The sequence below is a fragment of the Puma concolor genome, chromosome B1, assembly GCF_028749965.1.
Source record: "Puma concolor isolate L17-30 chromosome B1, mPumCon1.1.hap2, whole genome shotgun sequence".
Taxonomy (NCBI): domain Eukaryota; kingdom Metazoa; phylum Chordata; class Mammalia; order Carnivora; family Felidae; genus Puma; species Puma concolor.
The window spans coordinates 172,273,815-172,290,816 of NC_141670.1; the positions used below are offsets into that span (position 1 = coordinate 172,273,815).

The following is a 17,002-nucleotide window of genomic DNA, read 5'->3' on the forward strand; positions in this document are numbered from 1 at the left end:
TGAAGTCGGACGCTTAACCGACTGCGCCACCCAGGCGCCCCAACAATTTCAGTTTCTAAAGCTCAGTTTTTTTATGAAAAAAATTAAAGTGATAAAAGTTTCCTTTTCTATTAGATAATAAAATATTGTAAACAATTAAATTGAAATCTAGGCCACCTCAAAGCCTTAAATATGACAGCTTTTAACTCCACAAAGGCGATCCTGGACAAGAGGATTTGCCTTCAAATTCAAAGACAGTCTTCTGTACTGTTTTCCTCATCACAACTGCTTAGGAAAGAGTGTGGGGAACAGTTTAAAGTGTACTTCCCCAGGGGTGCCTGGCTGGCTCAGTCTGTACAACATGCAACTTGATCTCGGGGCGCTAAGTTTGAACCCCACGTTGGGGGTAGAGTTCACATAAAATAAAAATGAAAAATAAAACTTTAAAAAAGGACTCACCAATTTTCCTCAACTAAAGATCTTGCATTATCTCTTTCCTATAAGATCCCCATTATCTCTTTCCTACAAGATCCCTATTATTTCAAGATACCGTACCTATGAAGCTTGTACAGCCATGTGTTCTCAACCTGTACTGAATAAAAAGTGTGTATTTGGGGTTGTGTACAGTTAATTCAAAGTCTCATCAGTTTAATTACAAACCTATTTGAGTTCAATTGTTTGGCTTTATGTCATGGATAAATATACAACTTTCATTCAGCTTTTTGAAAAATGAAAATTGCTCAAAAGATCCTATTTATTACCCCAATTTCTGCCAGGTCAAGAAAAACGAGAGCAAAAACACTGTCAAGTATTTTCCTAAAATGACAGAGATTGTTCATCCATCATGAAGGGCAAAAATACTCAGCCTAAAAGTATCTGCAGTTTCTGGCATGCCTGACTGGCTTAGTACAGCATGTGACTTGATCTCAGGGTCATGAGTTCAAGTCCCACGTTAGGGGTAGTTTAACTTTAAAAAAAAAAAAAAAAAAAAAAAAAATCAAAAAAATTTTTAAATTACCCTTATTTAAAAAAATCATTTGCAGTTTCTAGGAAATGAACCATTATATTTTTCTACATTAACTGAAAGCTTGGTGTGATGGGAAATTGTGATTACTGTAACACAAAGAGTACCAAATTCATTCATTATAACTGTAACTCATTAGATCCAAAGGTCCCTAATTTCCAACTGGCAAAGATGACAGTGATCTACACCCAAGGTTTACAAAAATCCTACCTCTCATCTAGTAGTTCTTCAAATTAACATCCTAACCAATTCTTCCCCAACACACACAAGAATTAAGTAAAATGCCAATTTCCTCAGTAGAGATCATGTATATATAGCTTTATACTTTATTTTTAATTTTTTTTAACGTTTATTTATTTTTGAGGCAGAGAGAGACAGAGCATGAATGGGGGAGGGGCAGAGAGAGAGGGAGACACAGAATCGGAAGCAGGCTCCAGGCTCTGAGCTATCAGCCCAGAGCCTGACGGGGGGCTCGAACTCACGGACCGCGAGATCGTGACCCGAGCTGAAGTCGGACGCTTAACCGACTGAGCCACCCAGGCACCCCAATATAGCTTTATACTTGTTAATCAATCATAGATCACTTTGGAACTGATGAAAGCTACAACTCTCTTCTCTAAGGCCACTGTAAAATCTTGTTGCTTCTTAAATAGTTCAATTTAAACTCTGACACATATCCTAACTTAAAGCCTGATTCTGCAGAAGCAGTGCAAGTAATGAAAACTGAACCCTGAAGAGAGTCAAGACATGTGGGTTTTAATCATGGCTCTGACACTAACTTCATTTCCTAGGTCAAGTGTCATCAAAGCTACAGATTTTTTTATTTATTTTAAGAGAGAAACAGGCAGTGCATGTGAGCGGGGCAGGGGGAGAGACAGAATCTTAAGCAGACTCCATGCCCAGTGCAGAGCCCAACACGGGCTCCGTCCCACGACCCTGGGATCATGACTTGAGCCAAAATCAAGAGTCAGGTACTCAACCGAGCCACCCAGGTACCTCAAAGCTACAGATTTCTAACAAGTTTTTACTTCTAACATTCTATAATTCACAAATCCTTAGAAGAGATTCATAATCTTAGCTTTCAATGTAACTTTTAAACTATTCAGAAAATAAAAAGGGTGAAAAGTCTGCAAGTTAAACCCTAAGTACCTATCATGGCTAGACATCAAGGACAGCATCACCCATGTAAATGCAAAGATCAGAACACAACTTTGTAATATGACTTTGGGCTCATCTTTATTTACTAACATAATACCCAACTACTTTTAAGAATCAGATTAGTATTGGGGTGCCTGGGTGGCTCAGTCGGTTAAACATCTGACTTCAGCTCAGGCCATGATCTCGGGGTTCAGGAGCTGTCTGTGCTGACAGCTCAGAGCCTGGAGCCTGCTTCGGATTCTTTGTCTCCCTCTCTCTCTGCTCCTCCCCTACTCACCTCTGTCTCTCAAAAATAAATAAACATTGAAAAAAAAAAATTTTTTTTAATTCAGATTAGTATTGGGGCACCTGGATGGCTCAGTAAGTTAAGCATCTAACTCGATTTCAGCTTAGTTCATGATCTCACAGTTCATGTGTCCGAGTCCTGCACTGGAATCCATGGTAACAGCATGGAGTGTACTTAGGATTCTCCCTCTCTCTCTCTCTCTCTGCCCTTCCCCCAACTCTTTCACCTCACAATGAACATTAGATCAAAGGTCCTATGGTAAAGAAACCTACTGAAGGCCGTTTGATCCAGTGCTTCTCAAACATACTAAAGTCCTCCTCCCCAACCCTCCCCCATGTTTTTAGAAAACCACTTATCACCCAACATACTTTTGAAATGTATAAACATACAATTCCAAATGAGTTCTTTAATCCTCATTAGCTTCAAAGATTATCCATGTGTCCTTATTTTCTCCTCTATCCACAGTAAATACTAGTATTTTTATTGTATTAATTATCCAATTCTCTCTTAAATAGGTTATTTCTTAATGAATTTCCATTTGTTTCTAGCTCACATGGAGTTGAAAGAGCCGAGGATTCTTTTTTACAGCAAGATATATGGGCACTTTCCCAAAGAAGATTGAATCAAATAAAAAAACCTTAAATATTAAAATAAGTCCTCCACAGTCCTGTGCTTTTAATCTGAACTTCACACTATCCATTGCCAACAGAGAGGCTTACAAGAGGCAGGAACAAAGACACAAAATTTAAAATCCCCACACCAGCTCTTCAAATTTAGACTTTACATTTTAGAGTCAGAAATTCTTACACTAAATGTATCTTCATTCAAATTAAGTGCCAACAAACCAACCAACCCAGGCTTCATGGAACCCCTTACTGTCGAACCTTCCCTACTGCAAAAAATAATCAGAATCGTCTATATGCTTCATACGCGATTTCCTCATCAAGAAAGCACAAAAAGGATACTTGTAACCGGGTAGGAATTGACAAAGATGAGTGAGTACAATAGGTAGTGGCAGCTGTCTTCCAATAAAGCCTGGGCCAGGAATGCTCTGCTTAACTGGAAATGTGGTAATCTCTGGTGCAGTCTCAGAGCACTAGTAAGAGCATTTGCCAGTAAAGCACGCTGGTAAAAGCTTGCAGCTTCGTGCAACCTGCAAATTACCAGAGGAGAGGTTATCATGAGACTTAACAACTACCATGTCTCTTCCTCCTTTGTGGATTGCATCATCATTGCACAACACCTAAATCTCTTCCATGTCAATAGAAAAAAATTACTTGAACCTACTATACCTTCTCAGAAGCATCACTTCATATACATACCCAACTGAATTTTGTAAAGCAGGCGTTCCTCCTATTAAGTTAAAGTGTCAAATAGGCAAAAAATATGAACTCCTCTCATCCCCACACATCCTTTTCTTTCTGATTTTCAACTTAATGTCAACTTTCACAAAGCACACGATATAAAATATTCCTTAAGTTGGTACTACCACTGGGTTATCAGTGCCTAAAGGAGACCTGCATTTTATTTGTACTTGAAACTCTTGCAGTTTAACAAGTCTTCCACATAAAAGGTAATCCATAAAAACCGACTGAACTGAGTATCAAAGGCAGAAATCTGTGTAATACATACCCAAGAAGTGGCAGAACAAACAAGGCAGAGCAGTAAACTGTGAACAATCGAGAAAGCCACATGGCCGTGTCCAGTTTATTGGTCATCATGAATTGCTAAATTTAAAAAGAAAAATATTGTAGTGAACTAAACCTGCAAATTATCTAAGAATGAAGATTACAGTTTTACTCCTATTCAAAATGTCTTAACAGCCCTGTAGCAATTATTTAAAATCAAAATGAAAACTCTTAAGGCAGCTGTTTCACATATACGCTCACTAACACATCCAAACACCTTATGGCTTTGATGCAGAAAGCACCAAAGTACTTAAATAGAAAAAAAAAATTGATATTTTAAAAAATACAGACTAATTAAGAAACCTTTGAACTGAAATTTAACTACAATTGTCTGTATTCCTTCAACACTTGTAATACTGGCTTCATCTTTTAAAAGAATGCTAAATAAGAACTAATTGCTCTCAAGAGAACCGTAGTGTCTGTTCTTAGAAAAATCTCAAATTCAAATAGGTAGGTTTAAGATTTAAGTAAAAAGGCATTACATAAAGCCACTTTGAATTAAATGAACCTTGCAAAAGGAGAAATGTAAAACCATGATAATAGTCACTCACTACTGAACTTACTGGCCTGTGGATAATTTGCTTACGTATAAAGAAGGGCCTGAGATACTCTGTCCAAAATGTGGCTGTCAAATGTTAAATAGCACCTGCCTCTCCAATTTTATGACTTTCTTCATCCCCTGGAAACCGCCCCATACATCTTACCCTAGTTTCAATGGCCCTAGATTAAACTCCCATATACCACTTTATTCTCCATTTTCTTCTCAATCTTTCTTTGCCCTTGCTGCATTTGCCAAAGATGTATCCATTATCACTAATGGAATAACTTAAAATCTGATTTCTCATTAAAAATGTGTCTTTAATTCAAATTCTTAAGTGGCTTTTACATTTTTTTTGATAGAATCTATGTTAATTTTTACATCAAGGTTCGACACAAACATACACGGATATACAAGTAAACAGAAGCTTCCCAAAACATCACCTTTCCTATGTGTGATGGATTTTGGTATTTTGTATTCTATTTAATGTTTAAGAAATACTTAGTGTTTCCACTATGCTGATTTCACAATTCATTTATGAATCTTAATGTGGAGTCTAAAAACACTACTCTAAGCAATCTAACTTAATTATCTTTTGAAATACTATATAAAAAGCTTTTGAAAAAAATGCAAGTACATTTTAAAATCCAAAGATGTTTTACTGCATGTCTTTATAACAATATGCAGGTAATTTCAGAAAAATCCCTGTTTTGGGGCACCTGGCTGGCTCAGTCGGTAGTGTCTGACTCTTGATCTCAGGGTCATGAGTTCCAGCCCCACATTGAGTGTGGAGCCTACGAAAGAAAGAGGGAAGAGAGAGAAAGAGGGAGAGATGGAAAGAAATAAAGACGAAAAGAAAGATGTCTGTTTTATTCTAGCCAAACCTACTACATTGTGACTCCTCTAAATTTAAATGATCACAAGTAGCCAAGTGGAAGAATGAATCTAGCTTACTGTACTCAGTTTCTCCACAAATATTCAGACTAAAACTTAATTTTACAACATGTTCTTTAAAATCTAGGGGCATGGGGCGCCTGGGTGGCTCAGTCGGTTGGGTGTCCAACTTCAGCTCAGGTCATGACCTCACAGTTCATGAGCTCAAGCCCCGCATCGGGCTCTGTGCTGACAGCTCAGAGCCTGGAGCCTACCTCGGATTCTACAGCCTACCTCTGTCCCTGTCTCTCTCAAAAATAAACAAACATTAACAAAAAAAAATTTTTAATAAAAAAATAAAATCTATTTGTTTAGGGGCACCTGGCTCAGTCAATGGGGCATGCAACTCTTGATCTCCAGGTTGTGGATTCAAGCCCCTTGTTGAGTATAGAGATTGCTTAAAAATAAAATCTTTAGGGGCGCCTGGGTGGCTCAGTCGGTTAAGCGGCCGACTTCGGCTCAGGTCATGATCTTGCGGTCCGTGAGTTCAAGCCCCGCGTCGGGCTCTGTGCTGTCAGCTCGGAGCCTGGAGCCTGCTTCCGATTCTGTGTCTCCCTCTCTCTGACCCTCCCCCATTCATGCTCTGTCTCTCTCTGTCTCAAAAATAAATAAACGTTAAAAAAAATTAAAAAAAAAAAAATAAAATCTTTAGGGGCGCCTGGGTGGCGCAGTCGGTTAAGCGTCCGACTTCAGCCAGGTCACGATCTCGCGGTCCGTGAGCTCAAGCCCCACGTCAGGCTCTGGGCTGATGGCTCAGAGCCTGGAGCCTGTTTCCGATTCTGTGTCTCCCTCTCTCTCTGCCCCTCCCCCGTTCATGCTCTGTCTCTCTCTGTCCCAAAAATAAATAAAAACGTTGAAAAAAAATTAAAAAAAAATAAAATCTTAAAAAAAAAATAAAACTGTTTAGGGTGTTTATTCTGTAATAAATCACTGGTCTCTGTGTTTCATTTTGAATACTTTATATATCTCTATTTTAGTACACAATAAAAAAGGTTTAAAAAAGTATTGGTTTATACTTTAAGAGGCAACAATCTAACCATGTTATAGTCAACAAATCTACTTAGGTGGAAAAACTATTCACACAGTCTCAAAGTATCATGCCACAGAATAGTTTTCAACTACAAAAGAAAAAAAAGTATTTTTACATTGGAGAATCTGGTGGATACCACTTGAACCAAATAATCAAACTTAGTATCTGCAATGACGGAATAAATCAACATAAAATGCTTCCTGATATATATAGTGCACTGAAAAAGGCAGACTATCACTTATGTAACAACAATCGTGCCAAAATGTTCAACTTGAATCTAGTGACCAGGGGGAAAAAAAAACCAGACAACTTCAATTTGAGAAGCACTCTGCAGAACAAGTCTGGACTCTTGAAAGTCAAAAATGGCAAGAGGAAAAAGACAAGGGAACTATTCTGGACTAAAAGAGACTAAAGGCCAGTAAAAGCAATGCATGCTTTTAGACTGAATCCTGGATGAGGAGGAAGACACTTTAACACACAACTGAGGAAATCTGAATATGGATTTTAAATAAGGTAACAACATGTATCAGTGTTAAATTTCTCAAATTTAACTGCAAATATTGCCACAACGGCTGCATCGTGGTCACGTAAAAGAATACTTAAGTATGTATGACTTGGCCATCATTGTGTATGCAACTAATTCTTAAACGGCTCAGCTAAATCAAGAAAAAAGAAAATTTGTGTATATACGTGGAAATGTTGCAAAATGTTTAAAAAGGAAAAAGAGACAAGCTCAATTCACACATTCATAGTGTTTAAAATTAGAGAGCAATACAAATAACTATTAAGCAGATCTGCATGCTAAGAATAAAATATTTACAGAAGCCTAATAGCTCTCTGCGTTAAAAAAAAAAAAAAAAAAAAAAGGTACGGATAAAATGACGAAAAGAAAAAAAAAAGACCCCGCCCCCCTCACTGCGTAATTTCCATATAATGGCATAAAACGGGCAGAGAGACGTTCTCTCCTAGCACGCCTGTGCAGAATGAGGCCTGTGTCACGGCACCACCTCAGGTGGCATCTTCAACCTTGGAACCTAGGACAATTAGAGACCGAGAGGGGGGAAGAGGCAAGGCGGCCCAATTTCCTTGGCATACAGGTGAGTGTCACCTGATCCAGGCCAGCCCACTGTCGCTACCAACAGAAAACTTGTAGCTTCCTCCACATCTTCGCTCAAGATCTCTTCTCTCTACGCTACCCCCACCTCACTCACTAAGCCCAGGCCCTTTAAGCGATGAGCTGAAACGCCTCGGAACTGAGCAACACTTCCTGCTCCGTTCTCTTATAAACCAACCCAGAAGACCCTGCTCGCTCACTTACCACTGCGCCCGCCCCTTGGGGGCCGTTCGGGGCCGTTTCTGCCATGGGGAGAGTCGCACACGCGCCTCGGACGCTGCAATCGGTAAGGGAAGAAAAGGGATGTAAGCACGGGGCCACGACTCCGATAACCGGTTTCCCTGCACCGTGCAACGAGCCCGCCGCGCCCTAAGGGAACTCCGAACCTCAACAGAAGAAAAGTTTCGCCCGCTCGGGTGCAGCGAACTGCCTTGGGAGCACCCGAAGAGGCCGGAAAATACCTGTACGACACTGCCAAGAGCAAAGCCGGGCTTCTAGAAAAACCGGAGAGAAGGCGGAGCTTCGGAGCAAGACCCAACGGCGCCGATCTAACACCCCCGGCTCCAGGTTCTTGTCGAACCTGGAAGTGCTCCTTTTACTTCCGTGGGGAAGAGGCGGTGACAAAGAGGTGAAACCGATAGCCGTGTCTTGAGGCATGACGGGAAATGTAGTTTTTCTTATTTCAGTTTCGCCTGTCCTGTACTCTAGCTGTGGAAGCTAACAAGGGAGGGTGGCGAAGCAACTTTTCCCGCTTCACCAGCTCCCAGACGATCCTCTCTGTCCCTGTCCAAACCCCAAAATCTCTCTGCTCTTTTATGCAGAAGCCGTAGAAATGTCTTCTTTGCTGTTTAACTCCGCAGGCTCGCTAAGCCCTGTGGTCCTAATTATAAAAATTTTCAACAAGTACTTAACGAGACCTGCTATGTGACAGGCCCCAATGCTTGGCATGGAGGGTAAAAAAATGAATATGACACAGATTGTGGGAAAGACAAACCGAAATCACAGCATAGTGCTTGTGTAATATGGACAGAGGCCACAGTGGAGGGTACCTAAATCAGAAAGGGTCTGGGAAGGTTTCCTGGAAAAGGTAATTCTGGCCCTAAATTTTGAAGGACAAGGAGAAGTTGGCTAAACAGGGGAGGGAATTCCAGATAGAGCAACAGAAAGTTCATGAAGCAACAGGACAGAGTCAAGGAACTAGTTCAGTATGACCAGAATGAAGGGATGTATGTGTTGGGGGAGGGGTGGGACAGGGAGAGGTGGATTGTAAAAAATTTGGGATAGAGGGGTAGGCAGATGTGCTAAGGAGAGGATCTGTACTTGACCTTGAAATCCAGGGAATCATGGTACAATTTTAAGCAGAAGTAGTGATATCATGAGATTTAGAACCATCACTCTGGCAATAGGATAGAGGATGATCAGAGGAGCAAACTAAAACTCAGGGGATTAGTTGGAATGTTTCACATACTTACAGGAGAAATATCCAATATCCATGGGCAGTCCAGGTGCTAGGCAGTTAGCTGACAAGTCAAATGGTGCCCTATTGAAGCCATGTAAACTTGTTTTTCTTTTTTTTAAGTTTATTTATTTATTTGAGAGAGACAGACAGTGCAAGTGGAAAAGGGGCAGAGAGAAAGGGAGACAGAGGGAGGGAGGGAGGGAGAGAGAGAGAGAGAGAGAAAGAGAGAGAGAGAGAGAGAGAGAGAATCCCAAGCAGGCTCTTCGCTGCCAGCACAGAGACAGATGTGGGGCTCGAATCCTTGAAGCTATGAGACCATGACCTGAACCAAAACCAAGAGTAGGACACTTAACCAGCTGAGGCACCCAGGCCCCTAAACTTCTGTTTTTCTAAGGTCACTTCCCAAGTTCAGGTCCTCATGATCTACAGCCTGGGTTATCTAAAGCACCACCTTCACTGCACTCTTCATAGATCATTTACTCCATATTTTTATAGCACTTATCATTCCCTAACAGTGCTTACAAATACTTAGGTACCTATCAGGAGTGTGTGTGTGTGTGTGTGTGTGTGTGTGTGTGTGTGTGTGTGTTCGTCTGTCTGTCTGTCTAAGCTTGGGCTGCCATAACAAAATACTGTACACTTACACAAAAGAAATTTATTTCTCACAGTTCTGGAGGCTGGAAAGTCCAAGACCAAGGTGCTGGCAGGAAAGTTTCATTCTGAAGCCTTTTTTCTTGACTTGTAAGTGGCTGCCATTTCATTGTGTGCTCACATGGCCTTTCCCTGGTAAGGAGAGGGAAAGGAGAGAACTCTTGCTTCCCTTTAGTTATTTATTTATCTAATTCTCAAGGTAGTTAACATACAATATAGTATTGTCTTCAGTAGAACTCAGTGATTCATCACTTACATACAACACCCAGTGCTCATCCCAACAAGTGCCCTCCTTAATACCCATCACCCATTTAGCCCATTCCCCACCCCCATCAACCTTCAGTTTGTTCTCTATATTTAAGAGTCTCTTATGGTTTGCCTCCCTCTCAGTTTTTATCTTATTTTTCTCATCTGTCAAGTTTCTTAAATTCTACATATGAATGAAATCATATGATATCTGTTTTTCTCTGACTGACTTATTTCGCTTCCATTTTTAATAAGGCCACCCAGTTTTATTGGTAGGGCCACACCCTTATACCTCATTTACACTTAATTACCTACTAAAGGTGTTATCTCCAAATCTAGTCATATTGGGGTTGAGGTTCAACACATGAATTTTAGTCCATAGCAATATACATGTTTGGGAGCAACTGGGTGGCTTAGTTGGTCAAGCGTCCATCCCTTTCTCTCTCTCCCTCTCCCTCAAAATAAACATTATATATACATTATTTATAAGCATATGTATGTAACATATATACATATATATACATATGTATATACACATATGTATATATATGTATATAAACATATGTAAAACTATATATAAATATTATATATAAATAAACATATATAAACATTAAATATATATTATATATTATATTATATATTATATATAAACATATATAAATAAACATATATATTCTTTATAAGCATATTTATGTAACATATATACATATATATGTATATACACATATGTATATACATATATATAAACATATATAAAACATATATATATGAATATATGTTTTATTGATTTAAAAACTCCTCTTATGAGGCTCCTGGCTGGCTCATGGGGTAGAGCATATGACTCTCAGTATCAGGGCTTGGGGTCATGAGTTCAAGCCCCACATTGGTCATGGAACCTACTTAAAAAAAATGCTCTTATTAAAAAAATATTAACCTCAAATGTTCTCTGCTTAAGTTGCATATAACAATTGATTCTCACAAAGCACTTTTGTTGATTTTTACTGAACTTTTGTATCCAGAGCAACATGTTGTCGCTATTGATGAACCAACATAATTCTGTGAATGTTGTTTGATATTTTTGTTAAGGAATAAAATCAAAGTGAAACAACTAACACGTATTGAAACTTCACTCTTTCAACAATGATGTGATCAACTTCTTTTCTGCAGTGAATAACGGTTTTTGAATACTGAAAGAATATTTACTCAATTTTTACTGCTGTTTACAATGTTAACAGCTACAGACATACACACTTTTAAGTTTCATCCGTATTAACAAGCTCTTCATAACTTTTTTTAAAGTTTATTTATTTTGAGAGAGAGAGAGAGAGAACACACATATGCACGGGGAGGGGCAGGGAGAGAGGGAGAGAGAGAATCCCAAGCAGGCTCCATGCACTGTCAGCACAGAGCCCAATTCAAGGACTTGCTCACACAAACCACAAGATCATGAGCTGAGCCGAAACCAAGAGTCAGATTCTTAACAGACTGAGCCATGTAGGCACCCCATTCTTGACCATAACTTTTAAGTCTAGACAATCAACAAAATAATAAATAGCCTTGATTTGTCATGCTTGCTGGTGTTTCCATGTTGTAAATGCTGCCACCATGACCTATTTCAAACTATTAGCCTAATGTCACTGAACATGAAACTGGAAAGAGATGTGCACAGCTCATTATCATATAACATTTCCATAATGCAGATACAATAGACATAAATAACCTCAAGGGCATAGATAATGGGAAAGTGTAATAAAAATAATTACGAGTTTTGAATGTTTATTACCTTTCTTAAAAATATTTTTTGGGGGGCGCCTGGGTGGCGCAGTCGGTTAAGCGTCCGACTTCAACCAGGTCACGATCTCACGGTCTGTGAGTTCGAGCCCCGCGTCGGGCTCTGGGCTGATGGCTCAGAGCCTGGAGCCTGTTTCCGATTCTGTGTCTCCCTCTCTCTCTGCCCCTCGCCCGTTCATGCTCTGTCTCTCTCTGTCCCAAAAATAAATGTTGAAAAAAAAAAATTTAAAAAAAAAATATATATTTTTTGGGGCACCTGGGTGGCTCAGTCGGTTAAGCGTCGGACTTTGGCTCAGGTCATGATCTCGCTGTTTGTGAGTTCAAGCCCCACGTTGGGCTCTGTGCTGACAGCTCAGAGCCTGGTGCCTGTTTCGGATTCTGTGTCTCCCTCTCTCTCTCTGCCCCTCCCCCATTCATGCTCTGTCTCTCTCTGTCTCAAAAATAAGTAAACGTTAAAAAAAATTTTTTTTTAATATTTTTTAACATTTATTTATTTTTGAGAGATAAAGACAGAGCCTGAGCAGGGAGGGGCAGAGAGAGAGGCAGACACAGAATCCGAAGCAGGCTCCAGGCTCTGAGCTGTCAGCACAGAGCCTGATGCACGGGGCTCAAATTCACAAACTGCAAGATCATGACCCCAGCCGAGCTGAAGTCGGACCCTTAACCGACTGAGCCCCCCCGGGGGCGCACCTATTACCTTTTTAAAAAGTAATCTCTGGGGCGCCTGGGTGGCTCAGTCGGTTAAGCGGCCGACTTCGGCTCAGGTCACGATCTCGCGGTCCGTGGGTTGGAGCCCTGCGTCGGGCTCTGTGCTGACAGCTCAGAGCCTGGAGCCTGTTTCGGATTCTGTGTCTCCCTCTCTCTGACCCTCCCCCATTCATGCTCTGTCTCTCTCTGTCTCAAAAATAAATAAACGTTAAAAAAAAAAATTAAAAAAAAAAAAAGTAATCTCTACTCCCAAAGTGGAACTTGAACGCATGACTATGAGATCCAGAGTTGCATGCTCTACTGACTAAGCCACCCATGTGCCCCTGTTATCTATTTTTAATATAACTCACTGTAAATTTATACACTTTAACTTTTAATAATGGCTGTGCATAACAACCAGCTCACGAAATTCTGAAAAATTTAACAATCAGCTCTTGCAAGCCAATATGTGCTGGGTCCAGCATACCACTATGTGCCTACTCCAATTCTACTCAATCATACTGCCCAGCGCCACTGTCACCAGTCTCTCCTTTTCCCATCAGAAAATTCCCTCATTGAAACCCCTAAATATATTCCTATTCTATTAGAGAATTTATTTAATCTTCTCTTATAATTCAATGACTTTACATTCTGAAAGGACGTAAGTTTCAAGGAAGCAGACGTGAGAAACTTAACAATGAGGAATAGAAGAAGGTTGAGGACTTTTGGTTAATAGCCCTTTTTTTTTTTAAGGTTTTATTTTTAAGTAATCTCTACACCCAGTGTGGGGCTTAAACTTACAGCCCTGAGATCAAGAGTCTCATGCTCTACTGACTCAGGGACCCCAATAGTCTTAAAAATATTCTTAACTAAAATATAGTATACAACTATTCATTTTTAAAATGAAAACATTAAAAACTGGTCAGGAAATAATACTAACAATAGTAAGACTCATCAGTGGATGCTGAACCCATTGGGTAAAATGTTGACAGGGGACACATTTCCAAAGCATTATACTAGAGATTTTTTTTTAACCAATTACAAGAGGAAAGATGAATCTTTCCCAAGGAGCAACCTGGCAGTTAAAACCTAAGCTAGGAGATCAAATCTAGCATCACAAATATAGTGGGTTATCCTTACACTGTCTCTTGATATGATACAATACAATATTCACAACATTCCCTATAAGAAATTCTTGGCAGAATATTTACTCTGAATCTAATAAAGCACTTCTAGACCTAACTTTCACTTTATAGGAAATTCAAGGAGACAGAATAACAAGTTAAACAACATTGTAAGACAAAAATAAAATGTGAGACCTTCTACAAAACAACTGGCCTGGCCTCTTCAAAAAGTGAGTATCGGGGCCCCTGGGTGGTTCAGTTGGTTAAGCATCCAACTCTTGATTTCAACTCTTGATTTCAACTCTTGATTTCAGCTTAGGTCATGATCTCACAATTCATGAATTAGAGCCCCGCATCGGGCTCTGTGCTGACAGTGTGGAGCTTGCTTGGAATTTTCTCTCCCTTTCTCTCTGCCCCTATCCCATGTGCACTCTCTCTCTTTCTCAAAATAAATAAACTTAAAAAAAATGAGTATCATTATAAAAGATGGGAGAGCTATTTCAAATTAAAAGAATGTACAAAGTTAAAACAACCAAATGTTAGTTTGTCTAGATTCTAGATTGAAAAACTGTAATAAAAGAAATCTGAAATCTTACTATATGATTTTTGGCTTATTACCAAAAATTATATTTAATGATCAATTGGAAATTCAATTTGGTCCTCCAATATTTTTAGAAACAACGAAAAAATCAGTGGGAGCAAAATATGGCACTTTGATATAAAGATTATTCTTTTTTAAATTTTTTAATGTTTATTTATTTTTGAGAGAGAGACAGACAGAACACAAGCAGGGGAGGGGCAGGGAGAGAGGGAGACACAGAATCCAAAGCAGGCTTCAGGCTCTGAGCTGTCAGCACAGAGCCCAATGTGGGGCTTGAACCTACAAACTGTGAGATTGTGACCTGAGCTAAAGTCGTACACTTAAACGACTGAACCACCCAGGCACCCCTGATATAAGGATTATTTTAAACTGAAGGCCCCTGAGAAGAAGCAGATAAAAAGGAAAGCTCTCTGCATTACTCCTATTGCCTAAAATAGGACATAAATTTATTAAGTTGTTCCCCCTCCTCTCTCTACTGGAAAGGACAAAAGTTACCTTAATCAGCCCAGAGATGGCAACAAGGAATCTACATAACATACTTTGCTAATTAGCCCTTATCTTTCATTAGATCTCCCATACATTCACCTTCCCCCAATTTGTCACCCTATAAACTCAAAGTCCTCTTCGTTTGGTCACTTCTCTAAAAATTTACTGTTCTTTTGGGAAGATATTCCATAAGCCCAAGTTCTAACCATCTCTTTGAGTTACTCCTTTCTGGGTATTCCCATTGTGTATGCTTCATTCACATGTTAATAAGCTTCTGTTTCTTTTTCTCTTGTTAATCTGTCTTTTGTCAGTCTAATTTTCATGGGCACCAGCCAATGAACTTAAGAGGGGTAAAGGGAAAAAAGAAATTTTTCCTCCTCTACAAACGTCAGATGAATTGCAAAAGTATTTGCTACAGAGAGTAATTTTTTCTCAACATCTAACCTGGTATTTCAAATTGTTCCTTTGTTTGGTGCCCTGGAAAAATCAACAGCTATTAAGATTTAGAAGATTGCAAGGGATGCCTTTCAAAATGTGGAGAGAACCAGTGTGACAAGTTCCCAAAAAGATAACTTTTTAGGAAAATAGATACATGGAAGTTTTGCTCTGTTTCATCTCATTAAAAATATTAAAGCCAGTACATCTTTCAGAAAATCTTTCTTGTGGGGCATCTGGCTGGCTCAGTCAGTAAAGCATGTGACTCTTAATCTCAGGGTTGTACATTTGAGCCCCATGTTGGGTGTATAGATTACTTAAAAATAAAATCCTTTAAAAAAAAAAAAAAGAAAAAATCTTTTTTGTACTTCCAGGGGTACATGTATCACAGAAGTTAATTTTTCGCCATATTTATTTCAGATTTTTCTGTTTTATCAAACAGTACATACAGTTGAAACCCATCCCCATTCCATTATCCTAACTATCCAGAGCTACCTTTTCAATGAAATCACTGTATTCTTACTGTTCATGTTTTTATACTTTTGTTACATAGATTTATATTACCTCTGTACATGCGCAATAAGCAATATACAGTATAGTTTTCTATCCTTTTACATTTTTCACAGATGGTACCATACTTCATGTATGCTCTTAGAATCTACTTTTTTCAGTCAACAGTGTGTTTAGGATGTAACCATGGTACTACACCTGGGTTTAGTTCATTTGTTCTAGCTACATTATGGTATCCTATTTATGAATTACCAAAATGAATTTGTTTGGCATCTTCATGAACATTTAGTCTTTTACCTTTAAAATCAATTCTGGGAGCACCTGGGTGGCTCAGTCAGTTAAGCATCTGACTTCGGCTGAGGTCATGATCTCGTGGTTCAGTTCTTGAGTTCGAGGCCCGCTTCTAGCTCTGTGCTGACAGCATGGAGCCAGCTTTGGATTCTGTGTGTGTGTGCGCGTGTGTGTGTGTCTCCCTCTCTCTCTCTCGAAAATAAAAAACATTAAAAAAAGTTTTTTAATCAATTCTGAAATGAACAACTTTGCATGAGATTTTATCTAGAATAAGTATTTAGAAGCAGAATACAGGGTGCCTGGCTGGCTCAGTCAGTGGAGTATGTGACATTGGGTCTCAGGGTCATATGTGTTTGAATTCCACGGTGGGGACAGAGCTTACACACAAAATGATAATAGGGCACCTGGGTGGCTCAGTCAGATAACTGGCCAACTCTTGATCTCAGCTCAGGTCTTGATCTTGGGGTCATGGGTTCTGGCCCCACTTTGGACTCCATGCTGGGCATAAAGCCTACTTAAAAAATAATAATAATAACAAAAATAATAGGCCAGAATATCTTCAACTTTGCATATTAAAATAGTTGCAAATTTACTTCTAGTGGTTGCACTTAGAGTATGAGAATATCCTTAATCCCTGCCAACATTTGTTATTTTTAGTTCCCACCAAATCTTATGTGTATGAAAATGGTATATCATATTTGTTCTAATGTACATTTTCCTTAGTAGCAGTGAGTTTGAGCACTCTTTCGCAATTTTATTGGCCATTCAGGTTTTCCCTTAAGTTGCCTTTTTCTATTGGATTGTTTGTCTCTGATACCATCTGCTATTATTAGTTTGTTAGAGTTTTTAATTATTTATTTATTTTTATTTTTGTTGGAGAGGAAAGAGGACGCAGAAAGAGAGAGAGACAAGCAGGGTTCACCTGAAGTGGGGCCCAAGCTCACCCAATGTGGGACTTGAACTCAGGAACC

The 17,002-nt window shown here is 39.3% G+C and overlaps 1 protein-coding gene and 1 long non-coding RNA gene across 8 annotated transcripts in view; one reads left to right on the forward strand and one right to left on the reverse strand.

Moving 5' to 3' along the window:
• The window catches only part of TMEM33 (transmembrane protein 33), a 25,572-nt gene extending 17,219 nt beyond the window's left edge, over positions 1–8,353 (reverse strand). Inside the window, exons 1-4 of one of the 4 annotated variants that reach the window (XM_025921774.2) lie at positions 8,212–8,353; positions 7,955–8,027; positions 4,080–4,174; positions 3,413–3,600 (exon numbers count right to left, since the gene is read on the reverse strand). In XM_025921774.2, coding sequence (XP_025777559.2) covers positions 3,413–3,600; positions 4,080–4,174; positions 7,955–7,999 — 328 coding nt within the window. In that variant the 5' untranslated portion in view covers positions 8,000–8,027; positions 8,212–8,353. Of the gene's footprint in view, positions 1–3,412; positions 3,601–4,079; positions 4,175–5,310; positions 5,468–7,954; positions 8,028–8,136 lie in introns of those variants that run through there. The other 3 variants (XM_086705157.1, XM_086705158.1, XM_086705159.1) reach the window with 3 other exon arrangements.
• Positions 8,245–17,002, forward strand: part of LOC147582026 (uncharacterized) — a 24,882-nt gene continuing 16,124 nt past the window's right edge. For all 4 annotated transcript variants that reach the window (XR_015250495.1, XR_015250494.1, XR_015250496.1 and 1 more), the window contains exon 1: positions 8,245–8,378. This is a non-coding gene — a long non-coding RNA (uncharacterized LOC147582026). The remainder of the gene's footprint in view (positions 8,379–17,002) is intronic.